Source organism: Macadamia integrifolia, chromosome 6, assembly GCF_013358625.1.
Source record: "Macadamia integrifolia cultivar HAES 741 chromosome 6, SCU_Mint_v3, whole genome shotgun sequence".
NCBI lineage: Eukaryota > Viridiplantae > Streptophyta > Magnoliopsida > Proteales > Proteaceae > Macadamia > Macadamia integrifolia.
Genome location: NC_056562.1, coordinates 39,201,910 through 39,225,684, shown reverse-complemented (window position 1 = coordinate 39,225,684; position 23,775 = coordinate 39,201,910). Strand labels below are relative to the sequence as shown.

Genomic DNA, 23,775 nt, shown 5'->3' with positions numbered 1-23,775 from the left:
CTAATTCTATTTAGAAAGTTTTCACCTATAAAATGAAACTTATGAACCCTTACAATTCGTCGGAAAAAAAAAAAAAAAAATTGATCCTTCAAATATTAGGCAAACAACATGATACATATTGAGGTTAAGAAATTGGGGTGATAATAATATGCTAACTCCTGACAGTTGATTTAACCAGGGCTGAGGTGAACGAGATGCTTTGTATGTGGGTCACAGACCTATTGAGTTGTCCAGTTGTCCCCACTGAGTGTTTGATTTTTTTTCGGCCCTATTTGTTGCACTCTATTTCTATTTTGTTGGAATAAATTTTTCTTTATTTAGCTGCTGTAGAGTTTAGAACAACAGACATCTCAGTAATGTTATAACTATTTATGACATTAGGAAGTGGAACTGAACTCTCTAAGCAGTATCATAGCTGCCTGGAGTCAATCTCTTGAATCGTGTTTTGCTTTTCTTCTCTGGAATGCCATATCTATGGTGCAGTTGCATTAGACATTAATCCCATATGGTGGCATATGCGCAAGCTTGGGAGGCCCATAAGGTGCTGAATTTGACCTTTGGGTAATTATATTATAGGTTGGGCCTTTTATTTTTTTGGGTTTCATTGTAATTTGCATAAATTATAAGCTCATATAGTGGGGATAAAGTTAGTACACGGGTTAGTAGTTTAGTTAAGAGTGTTTGGGTTAGATTATGATACTTAATAGCTAGATAGAGTTCTGTTTTGAGTCTATTTACATTATTGAGTATGTTAGGGTGATTCGGAGCCCTTTTATGAGTAAGTTTAGGTATTTTAGAAGGTCTTTATATATGTAATACGCCCCCCCCCCATCGATTAGAGGTGATTTGAGTATTCTTTAGCAGTGCATAAGGGATTGGTATCCCATACTTGATTTATTCTCTTCTCTTCTCTTCTCATCTCCTCTCCTTACTGCTTCCATACATTTTCTCTCTTCTTCCTCCTAAGAAGATCGATTTCATCTCTCTTTCTTCCTCTTTTATCGATCTGATTTTCTTCCCTTAACAATGCAATTGTTTCTTTTGATCATTGGGTCTGCTTGCATCTGAGATTTATAATGTGGATTTTCAGATTGCATTACTAATGTGGTTCACTCCAAAGCCTCAAGTCTCATCTAACTACTGGTAGCCTAGATATCATTTTGGATACTCTGTCCTTTTAACACCTGCAATTTGCTCCATTCCTCATCACTGTTGCATCCATTGCTCTTCATTGCAACAAACTATATAGTCTATTATCATTTTTCTCTGAGGAACAGTCAATATGTCCTGGCACAATGGTGCAGTAGTAGTAATACTAATGCATAAGCAGCTTTTAGATTCCGTTTGATTTTCTCTATACTAAAACATAAGTGTTTACTTAAATCTTGCAGTGGCTGCTGTGTTTAGTTTGGCCCATAAGCTCCAGCCAGCTATCATATTCATTGATGAGGTCGACAGTTTTTTGGGGCAGCGGCGTAATACAGATCATGAAGCTTTAACGAACATGAAAACCGAGTTCATGGCCTTGTGGGATGGTTTTACCACAGATCGTGAGTAGATCTCAACTCAAAAAGTTTTTTATTCTTGGTTTTCTTCAAGTACTACTTCATTGATTGCTGCTGAATATTAATTTCACTTTTCCTCCACAATATTTATGTCATATCTTTGAGATGCGCTAATATTTGGGAATCTGGAGTACCTTAGCCTCCCAACTTGTTATTGATGGTTTATTGTGTGCCTGTGTTGCATTGATATTGATATTGGGGATGTCAACAGATCGATCTGAATCAGATGTAAATTCAACTTGTTTAAGTGGATCTTGAAATACTCATATTTGATTGTATTCCATTAAAATGTGATGCCTTATAGATCCATCTATTATTGGAATTTGGGACTAGGCGACCCAAGGTGGTGGAGGATGTCGCCTAAGCACTTGGGCATACCTCCACCACCTTGGGTTGCCTTTCCATCTTGACAACTATGATGCTAAGGCGGTCACATTTCCTGCATCCAATAATGCATGTTGTCACCTTGGACTCTCGATTGTACTTGGATGCTTAGGCACGCTTTGACAACTACGATTTCAAGTCAATGCAAAATAGAGAATAAATAAAATGTCATTTTCATGATGAACTGGCAAAAGCCAGAATTGACCTACCTATCCTGTATTTAAATGTTATTATGGTCCAAATGCAATTCTTTTTTTGATTTTTTTTTTTTTAGACAAAGTAAGTTGGATATTGTCATAGAGTTGCCCACTATGTACTTTTTAATCTTAGTCGTAAATTTCGTTTTGGTTTGGCTGCAAATTATAGTTTTCATTATTTCAGTGACTTTGATCAAATAATTTGGGACATTTTTCGGTAAATATAAATAATAATGATACAAATATAAATAGTAGTTTAAAAGAGGGCCTGCCTCAGTGCAATGGTAAGGTTTCTCTATTGCAACCTGGTGGTTGTGGGTTCGAACAATGAAACAGCCTCTCCACAAAAACTGGGGGTAAGATTGCTTACATATGCCCGGATGCCCCTTCCCAGACCCTGCAGACTGCAGTAGTGGGAGCCTTGTGCACTGGGTAACACCCTTTATAAATAATAGTTAATAACTATTATTATTTAGGCTTGTTTTAGTCCCTATGATATCAAATGTAAATTAAATCAATATATTTTGAACTGTTGACATTTCAAATTAATGTGTTTATATATATGTTAAATTAAACTATTTAAAAGAGGAGAGAGAGAAAGTGAGACACACTTAACTTTTTCGAGAGACAGACTTGCTGTTGCTGGTCTGCTTTGCTGTCACTGCGGCAAGCAAGCATATTGCACTTTTCACTGAAGTCATTCTCCATCCTTAGCTTTGCTGTCACTCTGGCAAACACAGGATGCTTCTCTGGGGTGTTTACTATTATTTTTCTGCCGGCATCACTATTCTCACGTGCAAAGATAAATCCTCTCCTTCTTGAAGTTCTGGTTCTCTCTCTCTTATCATCTTCATCCAGATCTTCTTGCCATCGCCTACAATGACATATCTAGTTCCCTGGATCACTCTTTTGGCTGATGGATACTACTGTTACTCCTTTTAACAAAAGGTGCGGTTTCAGGCGAATGATACCTTAATCTCTTAATATTGTTCGCTGAAATTTTACTCCCAAATCCTTAAAATCACTGAACCTGCCCGAAATGAGCAAATTGAACAAAAATAATAAAGTTTTGAAACGAAAAATTTCAGTGGTTAAAATGCTTCATTTTTTGCCGCTGAAAGTAAGTGCTTCGGCTTTTTCAGCTGACACGAAACGAATTTGACAGCTAAGCTTTTCATCTCCAGCTTCTCTTACTTAAAATTGTTTATCTACTCATTTTCTGTTTGAAATGGTTGATATGGGAATGTGGGTGATGCTATTTTGCTGTTGTAACAGAGAATGCTCGGGTGATGGTCCTGGCTGCAACCAACCGTCCATCAGAACTTGATGAGGCAATACTTCGCCGTCTTCCACAAGCCTTTGAGATAGGAATACCTGACAGCAGTGAGAGAGCGAAGATACTGAAGGTAATTTTGAAGGGGAAAAGATAGAAGATGACATTGATTTTGACCAAATAGCTAGCTTGTGCGAGGGATACACTGGCTCTGATCTTCTTGAGCTTTGCAAGCAAGCAGCTTACTTCCCTGTCAGGGACCTACTACGTGATGAGAAGGAAGGCAAGCGATCTCTTGTAAGTAACCATTTCATGGGTTGTTCTCTTCTTATTTTTGGTAGGTATATCTCTCTCTGAAGATACCTAGATTACACTGATAGTAAAACAAAATGGAAAAGGACATCCAAGGCATTTTCATGAACTGGTAAGAAGGGTTGGCAACCTGGCTTGAAGCTCAGAGCCCCCATGGCTTTTGGGGGCTTCGAATAATAAGATAAATGTGCCATGCTTCTGCTCTTGAATCTTCGCATTCTTCCTGCCAATAAAGATGGTCACCTGTTTCATGCATTTCTCATGTTATCTTCTATGTTCTGCTCTGTGACTGGTATGGATGGGGCTGATGTCTCTCCGCTAGGTATACCAAATCAAATTGCTTAGTTGGTTTCATGATACTTTGTCTACTGATTTTGTTAACTTTGCATCCTTAATGGTGTTCCTATTTAAGTTTTTGTTTTTGGATTTGTCCAAGAAATTTGCATGAAAAATCTACATCATTTTGTCACTCCAGTCTAAGATTCTTTCAAAAAATTGAAGTATCAAGTTCGCATATGATAGAATTACATTGTAAGGCTATCTACAGGGGCAAGGAAGTAAGTGTTGCCTTTATTGCAAAAATTCCAATTTGACACCAAGTCTGCTTTGGTTGCTTGTCATAGAGTCCAAGGCCTTTGTCACAATCTGATCTGGAGGAAGTTCTTGCTACAACAAGAAAGACAAGGGTTGCTGCAAGTGAATACAATAGGTTAAGTTCACAATTGCCTTCATGGTCAAGAGACTCAAGACACAGGGAGCAAGATGATTACCAGGTTCAGATTGCAATCAGTGAACTCTCCAAGCTTGTGATGTCACAAGTTATCAACCTTCAGTCAGATGCAAGAGATCCTTAATAATATGTTTTTACATTTGCCACCTGAAGGTAGTTTGTAATGTAATGGCCAAATGCTTTTCAAGATCTTGACATGTGGATATTTTACTCACAGGAATTGTAATCTTTCTTTGAGGCAGACTGCCTGCAGCATCAACCCTTGCAGGCTCTCAATATCCTCGTGGAATATCATAAGAATTTTACGTAGGCTGGATTCAGACCATTACCTTTCATTGGATTAGTACTATCAAAATTTCAGTTTTTATTTTTTATTTTTTTTAAGACTTGTCTCAGCTCTAAGAAAGTCCATCAATATTGCTTTTTATGATTTTAAGTTATATCATCTGTGCTTGGGCAGAGTGCATGCTTGGCACCATTGATGATTGAATATTAGAGTAGGCAATTTGAATGAAGGGCTGTTCTCCTACAATCACAGTGAGTGGAAATGTGCAGCAGAGCGGCCGGAGCAAAAGTATCAACTGTTAATGACGGTTCACTTTTTCTGGTAATAATGTTATATGACGGTTCCCTACGATTCTGAATGCATTTTCTCTCCGAGATGCACTGGAGGCCATAGGCCTAGGGTTGGAATCCTGTCTATACCCTTATCTTCCCAGTCCTTTGACCTGTTGCTTGTGCATCTGAGCTGCACAACTCGGAATGGGGAAATTGTAGTGTACAATATAGCCACCCATTGCACTTGTAGTTGCCCCCAGAAAAGATAAATCAGAGGTGAAAACCCCGGGAGAAATGCTTAAGAGGAATGGTGCTGTGAAGCTGAAGCGGCAGCCTCACCCTTGATCATAGTTACCCATAAACCACTGGATTTCCCGCTAGTTATGGGCATCCACCCCAGACTATTACAAAAAGGGCCGAATGGGAGGGACATGCAGGGAACATAGAAAGAGCCAATCTGTTAGACCCAGTCAAGCTTGAATCTGATGGTAAGCTCATCCAAATAGTCTCGCCCCTTCAATGCATCTTAAATGATCCAGTTTGAACATTGTGATGAAAAAATGGAGACATTATCAATCTGAAGGAAAAATTGACAACCCATGCATCTGTTTACATGTGTATCACAACATGATTTTCATCCCAGAAATACAAATTCTGCCCCCCAACTCCAGAAAGCATCTGTAACCTCCAGAATAAGGACTTCATCATCTTGTGTTGTTTTGTGAAATGGATTTTTGAATAGGAAAAGGACTCAATAACTTCATCTTAAAGCAATAATCCAGACCAATAGAGGCGAAAACAAAGATTAAAAGATTCTCAGATATGCAGACTGCACCATCCACAGCATGTGATAAGAAGCTCCCAACATCTAATTCCAATGGTGGACCAGCCCCCAGTGCAGCAAGGCCTGCATTTTCAAACAAAGTTTCCCCCTCAAAGTCCAAAATTGAAGTGCATATATCATGAATGTTCATAGGCAAGAGTAGTAATCTTGGTTTAACAACTACGATGCTTGAAACCTCTACTATGATTGAGCAAAATAGTAATCATACCCTTAACAAAGCCAAAAGCAGCAGAAGTCCCAGTTTTGAGCTGAATGTTGTCCAGGTCTCTTCTTATTGTATAGCGAAAGGTAACTCCAAATAAAGCACAGCTAACAAAAGTGATGGCTACTGGAAGTATAAGCTGGAAATTGGTGCTAACTTGAGACAGGGAAATTGGAAGACCTGCAAGTGTGCCAATTACAGCAGAGACGGATGCTGCTTTTATAGACTCCCACCTCTCTTCCTCTTTGAAAGTTTCTTCATTGCCAATGGATTTGATGCCATTGACATCGTCAGCCGAGAGAGAGTTTTCAGCTTCTTCAACCATGGCCTGTGCTTCTGATATTTCCCTCTGGCATTCAGCGATCTTGAACAGACAAAAGACAACCACCATCAGGAGTGGCAACATATGACAATCAACAGACAATGGAGGAACTCGTTAAAACTTGCATTTCATATAGTTAAGGCAAACTCTCGATAGATAAAGCCGGTAATCTACCATCACAAACCTACATTATGATTCCATTTCCAACAGTAGTTTTCCACCCCCCACCCCCAATACACACACACCCCATTAGACTGGACTCCAGTGAGGCTCCTATTTCCTATGAGCTGGTTCATATGTTCCCATGAATAGAGCAACAAATGTGCTAGTTTGTTAAAGATGCAGAGAAAAATTAAGGCAACATCTCATAATTAAACAAATCAACAATCAATCCTTGACAAACCCATATCCATGATCAACAGTAATATTTCTGCGAACTAATTCATATTCTAAAGATTCCTTCCCCTCTCTCGGAACTGAGAACAAACAGTTCAAGTTCATGACGATTCCGGGAATCAGGAAGATAAGGTTCAGAGCTTCTTAATACTAAAAAATTGAGTAATGAAGAGAATACCGCAAGAAGAAGGAAAGTTATCTGTTCCCAATCCAACGAAATAAATTCAGTGGATTTCATTTCCCGCTAAACCCACAAACAAAACACGAAGAACAAGAGGGTGTTAAAGAAACCTCGGAAGCTCTGTTCTCCAGCTGCACAACGTAATCCCTCAACTGGGCAGCTTCAATTTCCTGTCTTTCAATGTCTGCAAGCTCCTTCTTGGCCATCTCCACCCTACGTGACGCCTCCTCCAACCCATCTAACAAAACCTTATTCTCCTCTCGATTCAAGAGTTGTTCTACTCGCTTATCCACCATACCAGATATCGCATCCTTCAAACCCTCATTGTTTATCTCTTTCGAGCTACATCTCACTAGTAAGAAACGGGGCATGGAAGTGAATCTGCTGTAGACACTACTGGAATTCAGAAAACAAACAGAGAATTTATTGGTGTAAGGAATAGAATTAGGAGCAAGATAGGTCGGGGATTTCATGGCTTGGGTTGCAGAAATCTTGAGAGGAAAAGATTGCAGAAATTGAAGGGCAGCCGGTTTCATGGCTTGTCTTCTCAGAACGTAAAGTGTAGAGCAGAGCCGTTTGGACTCGATTCACACGTTTGACAGTCATGGGGTTTGTTTTGTTAGTTAAACTGAAGGAAACAATAAATGAAATAGCAATGGGGAATTGGAGATTGTTTTCTTTTGCGCCGTACGGTAAGCGGGGCTTCCATATGACCAATGCGTGATAGTGGGCATATCAAGACTTAAACTCACAATCAACCAACTCAAATCTGTAATGGGTTGAAGGCATTTTCGCCACTAGGCTACCAACGCCATTGGTAAATTTCACTTTCTTCCTCTTTAATCTCAATTAATCTAAATTATAAAATTTTATTCTTTTTCTTTTGATAAAAGCTCTTTTATGCATTTTTAATCGTTCCGGCTCTTCTCCATAGAGCCTAGGGATCAGAGAGTAATCCCACGGCTGAGTGACCTCGGACAGCTATGGGATCACTCTTTGGTCTTTGAGCTCTATGGAGAGCAATCCTATCCTTCTTAATATAGGTTGAACATTTATCATTAGAGGTGTCATCACTTAATTGTACATGCACATATGGATAGGTGATCTAATCTAAGGTTCAAAGGTTCTTCCCATTGTTGTTCAACTCTCATTGTAACATTTAACCATAAACCAAATGGAAACCCTCTTAAAATTTTCTCCCCAAGCCTCATGTTTTACCACCTTATTAACTCGGACTAGGTTGAAAATTGACCCGTGAACATGGGACCTTGGTGTGTGACACATGGAAGGTGAAATACAAAGTTCTAACAACAACTAAGCAAAATTTGGCCATGTAATTGTACATTGTGTAGATGGGGCCTTTCAGTCTAAGGTGTCTGCAATACTATTGAACTCTCCAAGAATAAAGTTGAATGTATAAGAAAGGAATAAAGGCTGAAGAGAGATTGGGACTGGAAAATTAAAAGTATGGATAACTACATCCTCACAAGCACTGGTGCAATGTAATCTGCTAGTTGATTAAGGCACCGTTTGACAAAGTTCCGTTTCTGCTGTTTTTGCGTTTTTTTATTCCCAAAAATAGAGAAAGGGCTTAAATAACATTTGATAAAGTCGTTCCGTTTCTCTTATTTTTTAAAATATAAATCAAAATTTATATCAATTTCTATTCCTAGAAACGTAACTGACGAAACAAGTCATACATGTTTTGTCGTTTCTAAAAACAACTTTGGACAACAATCATTGTAAAAAAAACCTTATAAAATTCCTCAATCCCAAAAGCAGTGAAAGAAAAGCTACCAAAGGTGGCTTCTTTAGCAGTGGGGAAAGACGATCGAATCCCAAAAATCTGTTTCAAGAAACATGTTTATCAAACAACCAAAAAACCATTTTTGTTTCAAAAAACATGAAAAATCGTTTTTGTTATTTCTGAATACAGAAACAGTAGGAACATTATCAAACGGGCCTAAGTTTCCCCCAAACATGATGATAATCACTCTAAGAAAACCCATCCTCCATTTACAAAAAGTTCAGACTCTTCAAATGTTGGCCAAAAATCATCATTGCCTTCAAAATATCGATGATCACCTCCACAATAAGTAACAACCATATCCATACCTACCCTCCCCAGCACACTCAAAAAAAAATAATAATAATTCACAGATAAAACAAATTTGTCATCGCTGAACCCATATGGTCAAATATGGCAACACAAACCACATCGTGAAACAAATCACCATAAGACTGGAACTGTCGTCTTCTACCTGTATGACTAGGCTCGAATCCTCTATGAAATAAATATTGATTTGCAGTCTCAAAGGTCAAACTTCCCCTTTCATTTTTCAGTGCTAATTTTATTTTATTTTTTCTTTTCTTAGATTTTTTTCTTTTTTTTTTTGTAAAGCTTCTTAGATGATGACAACCTAATATATGGATGATTCAATAGATCAATTTCCTGGGGATTGAAGAAGCAAAAAGGAAAAGTATTTAATAGTGTTTTAGTGCTTGTTTAACTCCTGTCTCTTGCTTGTGGAAATTTAGAAACCAACTTCTTAAATTTGAAAGGCGTTTGAATCATTGTCTCTCTCAATTCCAAGATTTTGGATTAGCTTATGTTGTAAATCGATTTAGATCCTCTTTCATTCTCAATCGTGTAATTTTTGTGCAATTTTCTCCATGTATGCAAAATTTGTACATTTTCAAAATTGAACGGTTATAGAATTTTAAGGCATTTGAAGGGTTAAAATCAATTTAAATCCCAAAAAACTTTCATAACCGTTGAATTTTGAAAATATACATATGTCACGTGCACAGAGAAAATTACACGATTAAAAACTAGAGAGCATCAAACTCCTTGGCAAACATTTCTAATATAACCCTAAGGCATGTGTTCACTTGGCAAGGATCAACAGTCAACACCTCACTCTTAAAAGGTCAAATGTTTTATTTTGACAGTCGAATTCTGGTTCTTTGTATATTTCTCCCCTCTCAAACCTCTCAATTCCAATAGCTATATTAGAGTCTTTGAATGGCCCATTACAACCAAAGAGAGTAAGAGGGAGGGAGGGAGGGAGGGGTCACATGTGGATTGTTTCATCTTTCGACCACCAATAAAGGAAATTTTTTTTTTCTATCAAAAATAAATAAAGAAATAAAGAAAAACTTTTTCCACTACTTTTTATTGAAAATAAATCTAACTCTCATTTATTTTTTACTATGTATAATTATCTATCCACACATGATAAGGAGTGTCGATAATAATCTCACATCAGTTTAAGTAGAGGATCTTGGATATTTTCATATATAAATTGGGTCCCTCTTTTTCCATGATGTTTGGCCATTTCTCATGTATATCTCCATCTTTTGGTTTGGTCCACCCATGATCTGTGATGATTGTAATTTTGATATTAGGTGGTTCCTTGTCCAAAAAAAATTCTTGTTTGGGTCTTTTTCAGTCTTTTTGTAGCTTTTAATTGATTTAATATTAGTCAAAACAATGATTGTTTTCTAAGCTCCAACCATATACACACACAGACAGGCATCCCAACTTGAGAGTGAGTGAGAGAGAGAGAGAAAAAGAGAGTCTATGAGATTTTAGACATGATGAGACATTCATCACTCAAAGTGAACACAGACCATGAAATTTTTGGAGGTGTTGAGCCAATGGACTTTTCAAGTTTTATTTTCTCAATTTTAAATGTTTAGAAAGTAAAGTTAGAAGGGGCTAGAAGTAGAACAGACTGAGGATGAAAATGATGATGATGCATGGTCACTATATCTGCAACTGCTTTGTTGTCTTGTATGGTCCATGGAGGTGCCAAAGTGATAAACTGCCAATGTATGATCGACATGATGACATGATGACATGACGAGTTAAATGTATTGGTTGAGATGATTTGAGATTGACGTTTGAAAGTTAATGTTGTGTCCTCTCAAACACCACAAAGGCCCAACTGACTTCTCACTAGGGTTTTCATCAAAAAAAAAAAAAAAAAAAACTTCTCACTAGGGCTGTCAAAAGTTAGCCCACATTAATCGCTTGGCCACTAATCGGACATCTATCGATTGCATGGTTTTAGTGCACAGTATTAAAAGGATATTGGTCATCTCAAAAATCGATATAATATTGATTATTATGTATTTGTATTAGAGAAATGCCAAATTGATATGGAGTGTTTAATATGGGTGATCCGATGCTAATACTTAGAATCATGGATGGTTTGGAGGATTCAGACACTCTAAGATCGTCGAACCATCATATGCCTAGTTGGGCATCCCAAAGGTTGGAAGGGATCTTTTTCCCACATTGATAAGCCCAATTGATAATAGACAAGATAAACCTAATTGATTTTTCTACATATCAGGTTCAAGTACCGATTGATTAATAATTGGATGTTCTCGGTGCAAGATAATTGCCTGATCATGAATCAACTAAGCGATAGAATAACGTGATTGACCAATAACCAACCATTTATTACACAATTAATCAATTAGCTTGATTATGGATTAATAACCAATCAAATGGAAACGTGTTTACGCCTGGACCTATGAAGGCATGATTATCTAAACAGACAGAAAAAAATGCAGGGCCTTAAATTTAAGAGTCTCAATCATTACATGAACAAATTGATATGGGAATATATTTAGCATTCCTAACTTTAAACTTGATCAAATAACTTAGGACATGGGCTATGATATCATTGATATCATGTTGAAGGGTTTAATTCAAAACCTAAGAACATTAAGTAGAGATAGCTCCTCAAATATATAAGGGCACTAAGAACATGAACAAAGTAATGTAAGATTATAATTTCATAACGGATCAAATTTTCCTTCAACCACAATGAATGGAAATTTATTACCATAGCAAGTTTAGATAATGTAAGGAAGATTTTTGCGAGGATATTTTGAAAAACTTTCTCCACAACTCTATAACTCCTTGTGTGCTTTAGTACTTCTAGATTTGCACGTCTTGGATGAGCACATCTACGATTTTTTATTTTTTATTTTTTTTTCTTTTCGAGGGTGGGGGGGATAAACTAATAATCAAAATGATTTTAAGCCGTGAACATATTAATTATAGTATTTATTATTTAATAAATAATTAAATGACAAGGAATTGGTTTTTGATCAGCAATAAGCCAAAATTAACAAGTACAAGCACATCAATATCGATGTCCTCATAAAAAGAATATGCTTTAAGGAGATTTGAGACAAGTTAAATTAGATCTATACATAGCCCAAGCAAAATAATTAAGGTCATGGTTTATCTTTCATTGTGGATTTCACTAAGTTTTTTGGGTGGATACTACTAACTAAATAAGGCGAATTCTATGATTGTTGGACATCTTCAAACTTCAAAAAAGATCTTAACTCACCATTAGAATGGGATAGACATATGGTAATTGAGATCAAAATTATCATATTTTGGCTCTGATACCATTTATTGGGATTTAAATAAAATTTATTTTTAAAAATTAATTATTAAGGAGAAGGTATATACATCCTTGTGAATCTTCATATTGAATTATTCTTATCTTATATGAAATCTTTGTTTTTGCATGGACCGCAATACTTGTAACAATATTACAAGTTCTACGTAATCATTTTCATACCCAGAAGATAAGAACTTAAAAGGGGACAAAAGGAAAAGAAAAAATAAATAAGTTATACAGATTGTCAATGTGTATAATATACATTCTCTCTTTTCTTGATGCTCTTTTTTCTTCCTTAGACGTCACCTTTTGTACTTCTATTGGCTTGACGTAAGAATTACATCCCACACAGGAGTGCATAAATCTTTTCAATTAAAAATAAAAAAATAAAAAAATAAAAAATAAAACCACATTTTTTGAATATATATATATATATATATAAATCTTTAAGAGTCTAAACTCTAAACTCATTGGTCAAACAAATCTTCCAAAAGTGGAAGTGGAGGGAGGTGTCATCATCAAAATACTAGTCCTATTTTTAGTCAATACTCATCTATAATCCTCTGTAAACATCCTAATTAATGGGAATAAAATACTATATAATAATGAATTAAGCCATTAATTATGATGCAAAAAGTAGTGGTCATAACCAGCGAGCACTGGAATTATCTACGGGCTATGGTGAGCGAAGAAATGGTGTTGGTGGTTGTGGTGGTCCTCTACCCATGGTTCTAAAATACGTGTCAAAATCGTTTGCCATGAAGGAATGAGATGTAGTGAGCATCCAACGACTGGGGTGCATGGCCGGGCCCTCTAGCCGTTGGATGCTCATTGTATCTGATCGCTCATTGCAGATAATTTAAACATCTAAAACATCGAGAATTGTTTCAAGTGTGTTGATGTTGACTGCATTCAATGCGAATAAAGATTGAAACAGAATTGGTGAAACAAGTCTAGAGACTCTAGACCCCTTCACTGTAAGTAGTAACCGCCCTACCCCATCTTATATTGTTCATGGGTCTGGGCATGGAATCAAGTATAGGTATCGGATTGATCGGATCGGTCATATTGGATCAGTATCGGTTGAGACCGATCCCAATGCCTGACCGATCATGAGATGGGTATCGGTATCATCTTGGGTATCGGCTACCTAGCCTAATCGGCCGATCAGACCCAATCCGTTAATTTTTTTTATTTTTTTTTAAAAACTCAAACTCATAAAGGACTACCAGAAGAGAAAGAGAATGATATGAGATTCTAGGGTTTTTTATTTTTTATTTTTTTTCTCTAACCCCTTGTCCCTTCCCAACGACTCTTGTTTCTGGAAAACCCTCTGTGGTGGTGATCATGGTAGTTGTGGTGAATAATGGTGGTGATCGTGATCGCCTTGAGCGAGACAGACGAGGAGTAGCAGGGGAGAGCCGCAGCCATGGGGAGGATTAAGGTTCACGAGCTCAGAGGAAGTCGAAGACGGACCTATTGAACCAGTTGAAAGATCTGAAAGCAGAACTTGCTCCGCTCCGAGTCGCGAAGGTCATTGGTGGTGCTCCTAACAAACTCTCTAAGATCAAGGTGGTTAGGCTCTCAATCGCGCAGGTCTTGACCGTGATATCGCAGAAGCAAAAAGCTCTCAAACTCTTGTTTCCGGAAAACCCTTCGTTGGGTGAATTCAGAGATGGAAATTTAATTCCTTCTTCCATTTTGGTTTTTTAATTTTTCTGAATTTTTTAGTTAAAAAAAAAATTCTTTGACCGATCCTAGGGGATACCATGACCGATCTGGAGAACTGTACGATTTTCAATCCATAGCGACCCTTACGGATATCGATTAGTATCGTATCAGTTTTGGTTGTGACCGATACTTATAATAATACCGATATCAAGTTTTAAAACCTTGGGTGTGAATACCTTTTTTGGGGTATATAAACAACTTTAGAAGAAAAAAGACATGGGCTATGATATATGACATTAAATAGAGATAGCTCCGCAAGCATATAAATGTATTAAAGATATGAACAAAATGAATTGAGTTTTTCTTCAACTACAGTAAATCCATTCACCGTGATGGATTGAAATACACATGGGTGTCAAGAGGATAGTTTTATACCATAGTTGTGACTAATACAGGTGCCAAGACATCAACTTGGAATAAAAACAAAAACAGGTGGCTTCCTATTGAACTCAACTGAGTGAGACCGAGTCGTACTTTAATTATTAGTAAACCCAAAAAGGCTATCCAAGAAAAGCTAATAACAAAACGAACACTACTGGTACTTACGTACAAGTTTCACAAAGTAGACAACATAGTAAAAAAAAAAAAAAAAAAAAAAAAACAAAAGAAAAGGAAAAGGAAGAGCCTGTAAGTATGATGCTTAGGCCTCAAGGCCCGATATTGTTGCCTCACCTCTTGATGAGCTCCTATCTGGTGATTCTTTTTAACTCTATAGCATGGCATTTTGCATCTTCTAGGTGTTTCTGTTGGTTTTTCTTGCCTTCTAACAATTTTTTGTTTTGCTTGTTACAGGCAATTGATGCTATTGACAATGGGATTAATCAGTATGACACAGACCAGCCGCCAAGATTTGTGAATAATACCCACTTATCTTCAAGAGTCGGAAGACTCAATTTGGACTGGACTGATCCCGACCAATCATCTGAAAGGGAAAATGAGGCCTTTATACGTGCAGTGAATCTGGCAGGCAGTGAATTTTTAGAGGTTATCAAATTTTCTTCTCTATTGAATTGTTTTACAGACCACCTGCTAATTGATATTGGATGAGTGTGTTCTTGACCTAATTAAGCAATAAAAAGCTAAAGTGCTGATGCTTGAAAGGCTTAATGAGTATATTTTTTCCTTGGAATTTTCCTCTTAACAACTATTTGTATTTGTATTCCCAGAGTGTTCAATTTCATGCGAGGTCATGGTTACCAGCTCGCACAATTGTCATGGAGAGTCTTGCTGCAAGAAGAGATATTGACCCCAGTGGAGAAATCATGACATTGAATACATTTTGCCCTGTAAGTCAGTAGTGTGTTTGATGCTGCTTCTTAGAGGCAAGAACGGCTTTATTCTCGGCAAGGGTTCTGCATTTGTCTTATATTACTGAATTTTCCGTTTCATATTATTGATTTTTAATTTTCTGAACATTTATATGCTGCTGTTTAATCTCATACATCGATTCTTCTCGTATGTTTCTGTTATAGGGAGGATTGAAGTGGAATAAATGCTGTATACCATGCCGGATGGCATTTGTAGGTTTATTGTGCTAACTGAACAGTGTCAGTTTTGGGCAGGATCTAGACTAATTATTATCTTACAGTAAACAGACACATAACCATAAGGAAGATATGCACTCCAGATTTGCTGATCACCAGTTGAAAATAGAGAGTGCAAGGTCTGTACTCTGTACGTTGTGAAGGGGGTTATATGATTGAATTTGGAAGTGCCAAATCACTGGTTGGCAAGAAAAATGCAATGTATTGGAAGGCCATGCAAAAGAGCTTTTGCCTTTCACATGTTGCTTCTTGTTCTACATTACTCGGACTGAAATTTTCTGTGCTCACGTGGAGACCCATTTGTGAAATTGGATTAATCAGTTGTTTGCATATCACCAAGTTGGTCTCACGGTAGTTGGGGGTAACTGGGTGAATGTTTATTGGCCGAGTGTTGCCTTTTTTTTTTTCGATTGAACAAGAAAATATATTACTAAAACAGAGTACTACATCACTATAGACTGATATTGTTTTTTGGCTAATGCTTCTCGAGCAAAAGTTTTAAGGGTGTCCATGTAGCTAATATTAGTAATTAAACGAAAATTAGGGTAATTAGGGAGTTGGTCTAATTCATTACATATTGCTACTAAAGTCCTAGGCCAAAGGTTGAGTAACAGGTCCTGATTGTTTTGAAGTAGCCACCCAATTTCCTTTGCATCGCTCCACACTTGTTCTGTTTCCATCCGCCATGGTTGTGCCTCGATTAATCCTTGCATTAAGCCTATTGCCTCGGCCTCACCATCTTTTCCTATCATGCAAAAATTAGCTTCCATTAATATGCATTTCTCATAAGATATAAATCCTATTGCCCATGTAGATGTTTTCCCCTTTATGTCTGTGGTACTGTTTCAAGATTTGTCATCCCAAAGGCGATCCAGAACTCAATCTTTTTGATTGTTTGATCCAGATCAGGTTTTTTCCCGTTAAATTTGGTTTTGTTCCTGTGTTCCCAAATAAAGTAAGTGGTGAACATAAAAATAGTGAAGAACCTTACTCGGTCTTTTTTTGGTATTAGACCAGAGTTGAAACAGTACATTATCATGTTGTTAACATTTGTGGCTGGAGTGAGTTTCAGTTTGAAACCCAAAGGTCCGGCGGCCTAGACCCGTCTGGAAAATTTGCACTCAAATAAGATAGAAAACAGTCTGTCTACTGTTATTGCATCCCCCACAGATCAGATCCAAATCCCGCCATTTGGATATTATATCCCTAGTAGTAAACCATTGTTAATGGTTCTCCATATGAATAATTTAAATTTGAGGTGGATTTTGAATTTCCAGAAAAACCGCCACCAATTTGTGCATGGTCTGGTGCACATGCACCTATGTGGGAGGTTATTGGTCCAAGTCAGAGTGTTGTCATTCAGAAAGGTAGCAGCCTGGTTTGTCTTGAAGGACCCATCCTTTGTTAGAAGACACCTCCATTGATCGATTGCTGTGTTAATGGGATCAAGTTGATAATATCCGTAAAATGTGTTGGCAGTATCGAATTCAGCAATTCCAGGTTCCACTGCCTTTCGATATAGTGTCACTAATAGTAACAATACGAGGGCTTGTGACTTTGAGACCTGCCAAGTCCAGAACTTGGTTGTCCTTCTTGATCCATGGATTGTCCCAAAAGGCAGTTTTGACTCCATTTCCTTTGTCTGATAACAACCTTTTTTTTTGCCAAGGAATGATCTTACAAATACTATTCCAGCAATAAGATCCACGGGCTTTCAGAGTTTTTTGATAAAAAATGGATCTATTGTGAAAATACCTAGCCTTCAAAGACTTGGCCCAAATGCTGTTTTCATTGGTTATTAGTCTCCACCCTAATTTGAGGAGAAGGGCTAGGTTGTGGGTTTTTGAGTATCTTATTCCTAATCCACCTTTAGTCTTGGGTTGGCAGATGGTTTTCCATCCAATAAGGTGGCATTTATTCTTATTTATTTGATCTCCATTCCAGAAGTGTAGGTAAATGGAGTCGAGCTTCTTGCATATGGTTTTGGGAAGTGTGAAGCAGCTCATGATGTATGAGGGTACTGATGCCAAGGTGGACTGTAGCTCCAGCAAAGGACAACATATTAGACTTCCATAGACTAAGTTTACCCCTTACTCTTTCTAATAGTCTAGAAAAATATAGGGTTTTAGCCCTCTGGTGGAAGAGATGGTCCCCAGGTAAATTGACTTGTTGTCCATTTCCTTAATTCTAATGATATTACTCAATTGTTTTTTGGTAAGGGCATTAATTTTAGAGCTGAAAGCTAAGCCACTTTTTTCAAAGTTGATGGTGAGCCCAAAAAGATCTGAGAATAAATCCAAAACACATTTGATGGTAGCCAAGTCATCATGGGTGGCTCTACAAAAGATAAAACTATCTGTAAAGAACAAATGAGTGATTTTGGGGGCATACCTGGCAATTTTGATTCCTTTGAAGAGGTTAAGATCCCTGTGTATAGCCAATAATCTGGATAGGGCTTCCATCACAATTATAAACAGAAATGGGCTTAGAGGGCATCCTTGTCGGATTCCTCTTGAGGCAGAGAAATGATTGAAACCAGAACCATTTATTTTAATTGAAAAAGATGTGGTACTAATGATATTTTGGATCATACCGCAACATTTTTCACCAAATCCCAAAAAGTGGAAAATGGCAATGAGAAAACCCCACTCAACTTTATCATAGGCTCTTGCCATATCCAATTTTATTGCCACAAAACCTGTCTTACCTTTTTTCAAGAAATCAAAATTTTCTTGAGCAAGAATGATATTATCAGTGATTTGTCTTCCAGGTACGAAGGCAACTTGGTAAGGGGAGATAATTTGACTCAGATGTGGTTTTAGTCTTTTGGCCAGCAATTTTGCAATGATCTTATATGAAACATTGCACAGGCTAATAGGTCTGAAGTCCCCTACAGATTGGGCAGTGTCCTTTTTTGCAATCAAGCATATGAGTGTAATTTGAAAAGGGTGGCAACCTGGTGGATTGGAAGAAAATCTAACATGAATTTGCATATATCATCCCCTAAGAAGTCCCAACACTTTTGAAAAAATATGGCCTGAAATCCATCAGATCCTGGAGCTATGAAAGGTCCGATGGAAAAGACAATATTTCTGATTTCCATAGGTGTGGGAGGTGAGGTGATCAGGGGAATAATGTTTGCCTCCACAGGGGAAAATAGGCATTCAATGAAAGATGGGTCCAGTGGGTTAGAAGTGGTAAATAACTGTGAAAGAAATGTGGCGAATTCAGCAGCTATATCCACCGGGGCAGTCAATTTTTCACCGCAGTTATTAACAATAAAATCAATTTTCCTTATTTGAAAGTTTACCTTGGTGATAGAATGATAGAATTTAGTATTTCTATCTCCATCTGTGATTACAGGTGCCTTGACTTTTGGTGCCAGTATCTTTCCTCCGCATCTAAGATCCAGCTTACCTTGCTATGGATCCAATCCATTTTGGATAGAGTGTCAGGAAGACACAAAAAATCCTTATTTTCCAGCAGAAGGAATTGGGATAAATAATTGAATTTCAAATTGTCAATATGGCCAAAGGTGTTCCAATTCCACTTGGATAAATTCCTGCTTAATGATGCAAGCTTCCCTATAAGTGAGTCATTTCCCAGTGGTTTCCATTTCTCAGAACAATAAGAGAAAAATTCTGGGTGGGCCATCCATGCATGTTGATAATGGAAAAGCTTTCTATATTTTGTATTTGGTCCCACTGTCTTAAAAATTATAGGGTTATGGTCAGACCCAACAAAAGCCAATTTTGCAATTGAGGAGTTTGGACAATGGGTACTCCATTCCTTCCAGGTTTGCATAAACCCGACCAAGGATTCTTTTATGAGGTTGGGAGGTTTTTGCTTATTTGACCATGTGTAAGGGTTACCTTGGGTTCTGATCATTTGGAGGTTATGGAGAGAGAGTAGGCTCTCCAGCAAAGAGATTGATGTGGTGGTTTTAAAAGGGTTGCCTCTGAATTTTTGGTCTTGGGAAGTGATTTCATTTAAATCGCCCAAAATAACAAACGGGAGATTGAGAGTGGTGAGATTGTCACTCAGCTGGGGCCAGAATTCCGCTCTAAAGGTTTGGTTGGGGAGGAGCATACAAAAAGACTAGGGCCCAGCAAAAAGGTATGTTCATAGTAGGATTAGAGTTATTGAGAAAAAACAACTGCCTGCAAAGGATGATTTCAGAGAAATATCATTCTTCATCAGAAGCCATTAACCTCCTTTCTTCCCACTTATCCCTGTACTATTTATATACATAGAACCATGGTATTCCTTAAGGGATGGGTGCAGTTTGAAATTATCATGGTCCGTAATTTTGGTTCCACACAAGAAAATTACTTCCGGTTTCACTGTTTTGACATGTGTGAGCAGACAACCTCTAGTAGTCACTGATTTTAGACCTCTCACATTCCAACTTAAAACATGCATCTTGAGAAAAATAACAGTAAACAAATAATAGTCAGGCAGGGAGCAAGGGTAAAGGTTTGGGGAATATACTAGTATAGATACAATATAGATATCTAAAGATTCACACAAAGCTACCTATTTCTAGTGATAGTTCTATCAGAGGTAAGGTCTCAAGAACCGGCAGCCCAAAACACAAGTGCAAGATTCAGCTATGATTGTTGCAATTGAAGAGGAGCAAGTGGTGAAGGTAAGAGTATACCTTGGGAGGAATTGTCTCTTCCTGTATTTCTTCTCAAGGTTATACCAGGACCATATCAGGCTTAGACAAACACAAAAAAACACGATAGATAACTTGAGAAAGGATGGAAAATATTGATAAGACTTACCCGGTTCCTTGCAGGGTCCTCCGGCTCTCCCCCTTGTGGCAAATCCTCTTCATTTTCATCATTAATTTGTCCATAATGTTCTGGTTCATTGTTCACTTTGCCACCATCTCCAGTAACAACCCTCCCTTTGAAGCTCTCCATAATGAAGTTCATGGTTTTGGATGGGTTATCGGTTTCGGCAATGAGGTCGCATATGTTAGAAAGTGTGGTTTTGTCCTGAAGGTCCAATCATTGTCTCTTACATGGCTTCATCCTTGAAGGTCCTTCTTTGGCAAAGAGGTTTTGTAATGGGGGTTGCAGTGGGGGAAAGACATATTGTATGGTGACATTGGTTGGGTTGTTGAGTTGGCAAAATAATGGATTTTGTTTAATTACCTTTCCTGGAAGGTGATCTCAGTGTTTGATTTTTGAGTATTTTGGGTGGTTGAAGGTCAGGTGGCATCAGTTACTATTGGTGGGGGAGGGGAGACCACAGGTAAAAGGGGGGGGGGCACAGGGGCAACCCGATGCTGTCAACCAAACCTCCCAATAGCCCCACCGAAATGGGAACTGAAAGGAGGACCATATTAGGAGTCGAGGAGTACTGTTCAGTAGTTTCTAATGACGTAGAGCCCATTACCCAATGGGATTCTTCCATATTGTACAAAGATGCCAGTGTTGCAGTCGTTTCAGCCGACTTGTATGGGTGAGACATTGTTTAGTCCACTAGCATTGGAGAGAAGTTGTTTGCAGTTGGGAGGTTTTGAAAGTCGCGCAGCTCATGCTCTGCACTCAAGGGAACCGATTGTGCATGTGACATAGTGCCACCAATGGGAACCATCGAGACAGGAACTGGCATTGGGAATGTTTCAGTATCCATAGTAATAAGAGGCCTTCGTATATTGATGAACATGGGTTTAGTGATGGCATTCAAAAAGGGGAGAGGTAGGGACTGGTCCGAGGAGTTCACATAATCCGTGCATATCTCAAGGGGATGGGTAATGGAACCACACAAAGGACATAGGGTTGTGATTTCATACTTGAAAGTGACAGAAGCAGTTCTCCATTTGGAAGGTGGATGGTGGAGTTCAGGCATATTGGTCTGTGTTTCTTCACAGCTATTTTGACACGCATCGCGTTCATTGGGGAGCCAAGTTCCATTAAGTTGATGCTTAGGTCCAGTATTCTTCCCATGCAAGACGTCGCCGCTCTAACATAATGAAGGGAGAAAGCCTCTATAGGGATGTTGTCGACCTGAACCCAAATGGGAGTGGATTCAAGCTCTCTTATAGAAGCTTCAGAGTCAAGCAGGTACACTCCAAGTTGCAGTAATAAGTTGTCGCTCCACCATGGTGAGTATGCAAAGACACTTTTTTTGGCTTCAATGGAGATAAACTAAACAAAGAAAGATCCCCTTTCTGAACACCAAATGAAGATAGCACCTCTTGGTTCCCATAAACTTACTAGCTGATCTCTAAGATCGATGGCATCAGGGAATGGAGCATTGACAACCACCCTGACGAGAGAAGCAGCAGACATGGAACAGACTTTAGAAGCTGGATCTTCCCAGACTCGATCGCCGGTGCCCCCCATGTGGCTCGGATCGGAGAGGTGTGAGTGGTTTTTATCGCCAGATTAGCCATGTAACGAGGATCTCGGCTGGACTCAGGACTTAAGGATTGGGGTGTTGGTAAAAGTGGTCTGTTGGGTTTTTTAGGACGATTTAAGGTAGGAGTTGTTTTTACAGAAGTGGTGTGAGTTAAGTTTCCTCATTTTGTTGGTGGGTATTAATGTTTTGATGGGACAAAAGTGGGTTTTATTTAAGATGTTTGGTGGGAGTGAATGTTGGGTTATGCTGTTGGAGATATGGTGGACGGCAGTAGCTGTGGGTGATGTTTAGGTATAGTACACTTCCATAATGGGTTGGAGATATTATGGAGTAGCAAGATCCTTGGGTTGTTCTAGAGTTGCAGGAGAGAACCGGAGTTCCCGTTCGGAACCGAGGAGATAGGTGGGATGGGTTAACGAGATGTTGGGAAAGATACACTCTAGCTGAAAATTGTACTGAGATTAGCAGGATGGCATCTTGTGATGCCCACAGCAGGTGGTGATGGGTTTAAAGTGAAGAAGAAGAAGAAGATGAGAAAGAAGATGAGAGGACGGTGAGTGAAAGCTGATGTGGGAAACGATGATGAGAACAACTACTTTATTTTTGGTGGAGGGTTTTTCACAGTACTCTAGTGTTGCCTTTTGTTTCTTGTGAACGTGCTCCTTTTGATTCTTTGTGAATGAAAGCAGCTTTTAGTTATTGAAGATCCATGAGAATGTACCTAGCTGATGCTTGTGTAATTTTTATGTTTTTGTCCTCAATCTCAGAATGTTCTCATTGTATTTAACGTGTTTTGCAGTGGAAGCTTCACTTATTTGAGCTTGAGGAGGAGATGAAGATTGATCCTCTAATCAAATATGTTCTTTATCAGGTATTATAAGCATCTCGCATCCCATTTTTCTTTGGATTAAGTTTTCCTTCAACAGTGGAAAGAGAGAATCTCCTCCCACTGGTGATGTGACCCTGCAAATCAAAGGGTTCAGATCTCCATGGTGAGGAGATGTTCTCTTCATCATGGGTGAATAGAAACTGGGTCTGCAATTATATTTCCATTCGTCAATTTGTGCAACTTTTCTTGCATGCATGATTTTTCTTTACTTGCAATCTGTAGGATGAAAGGAGCAAAAGCTGGCGAGTGCAGGCAATGGCAGTACTCCTGATAAATTTGAGAGCCGAAAGGCCCTCGCTTCTCAATGGAGGGGTTTGAGAGATGAAGAACTCTCCAAGGAAGCGGGTATCCCTGGTTGCATTTTTGTCCATATGAGTGGTTTTATTGGTGGCAACGCAAGTTATGAGGGTGCTTTGGCTATGGCTAGAGCTTCTTTGAAGATTTAATCAGTGAAGAATGAGCTGCATTTGTGTTCAAAGTTCTGAAAGCAAGTATACCTCGAACCATTTGAGCTGGATGTCAAGTTCATGACGACCACTCTGTTGTAGTCTGACCTTTTTGGCACATTTAAACAGCAGTCTAGGGACCAAGTTGGTCTGCTACGTTAGTTCAGGTTTTTATTGATATATGTTCATTTATGAAAGGTATGTAACATTTTTTCAAACTTGCATTAACCTTGTTAACCTTGGCAGAGAACTCCCATTTATTTATTATGGTCCTTATAAAATGTTGTTGTGTGGTTACTAGAAAAAGATATGACATTAAGCAGTTTGAAATTTTACCTAAATCAAACATCTACCTTTGCGCAAAACTCTTCAATCAGCCAGCTATTACTTCTCA

General features: G+C 38.3%; 2 protein-coding genes and 1 pseudogene across 2 annotated transcripts in view; 2 read left to right on the top strand and 1 right to left on the bottom strand.

Annotated features, from left to right (window-relative positions):
- LOC122082602 (outer mitochondrial transmembrane helix translocase) overlaps positions 1–4,845 on the top strand; it is an 8,496-nt gene extending 3,651 nt beyond the window's left edge. The window contains 4 exon segments of the mRNA XM_042650280.1: positions 1,392–1,550; positions 3,422–3,568; positions 3,571–3,716; positions 4,355–4,845. Of these exon segments, the coding sequence (XP_042506214.1) occupies positions 1,392–1,550; positions 3,422–3,568; positions 3,571–3,716; positions 4,355–4,585 (683 nt within the window). The 3' untranslated portion in view covers positions 4,586–4,845.
- Positions 4,846–5,508: 663 nt separating this feature from the next.
- On the bottom strand, positions 5,509–7,614 carry LOC122081372. The gene is made up of 3 exons (XM_042648469.1): positions 7,075–7,614; positions 6,072–6,429; positions 5,509–5,926 (listed from the first exon to the last, which is right to left on the bottom strand). Exons 1-3 carry the CDS (start codon positions 7,498–7,500, stop codon positions 5,724–5,726), a joined length of 987 nt encoding a protein of 328 aa, XP_042504403.1. The 5' UTR covers positions 7,501–7,614; the 3' UTR covers positions 5,509–5,723.
- Positions 7,615–14,737: 7,123 nt separating this feature from the next.
- Positions 14,738–23,722, top strand: LOC122080738 (annotated as a pseudogene).
- The last annotated feature ends 53 nt before the right edge of the window (positions 23,723–23,775 follow it).

Excerpts from the sequence above, each read along its gene's own strand:
- LOC122081372 (XM_042648469.1), bottom strand. The coding sequence starts at position 7,500 with ATGAAACCGGCTGCCCTTCAATTTCTGCAATCTTTTCCTCTCAAGATT. Across the intron at positions 6,430-7,074 it reads TGGAGAACAGAGCTTCCGAG|ATCGCTGAATGCCAGAGGGA; the intron begins GTTTCTTTAACA and ends TGTCTGTTCAAG. Across the intron at positions 5,927-6,071 it reads TGCTTTTGGCTTTGTTAAGG|GCCTTGCTGCACTGGGGGCT; the intron begins GTATGATTACTA and ends TTGAAAATGCAG.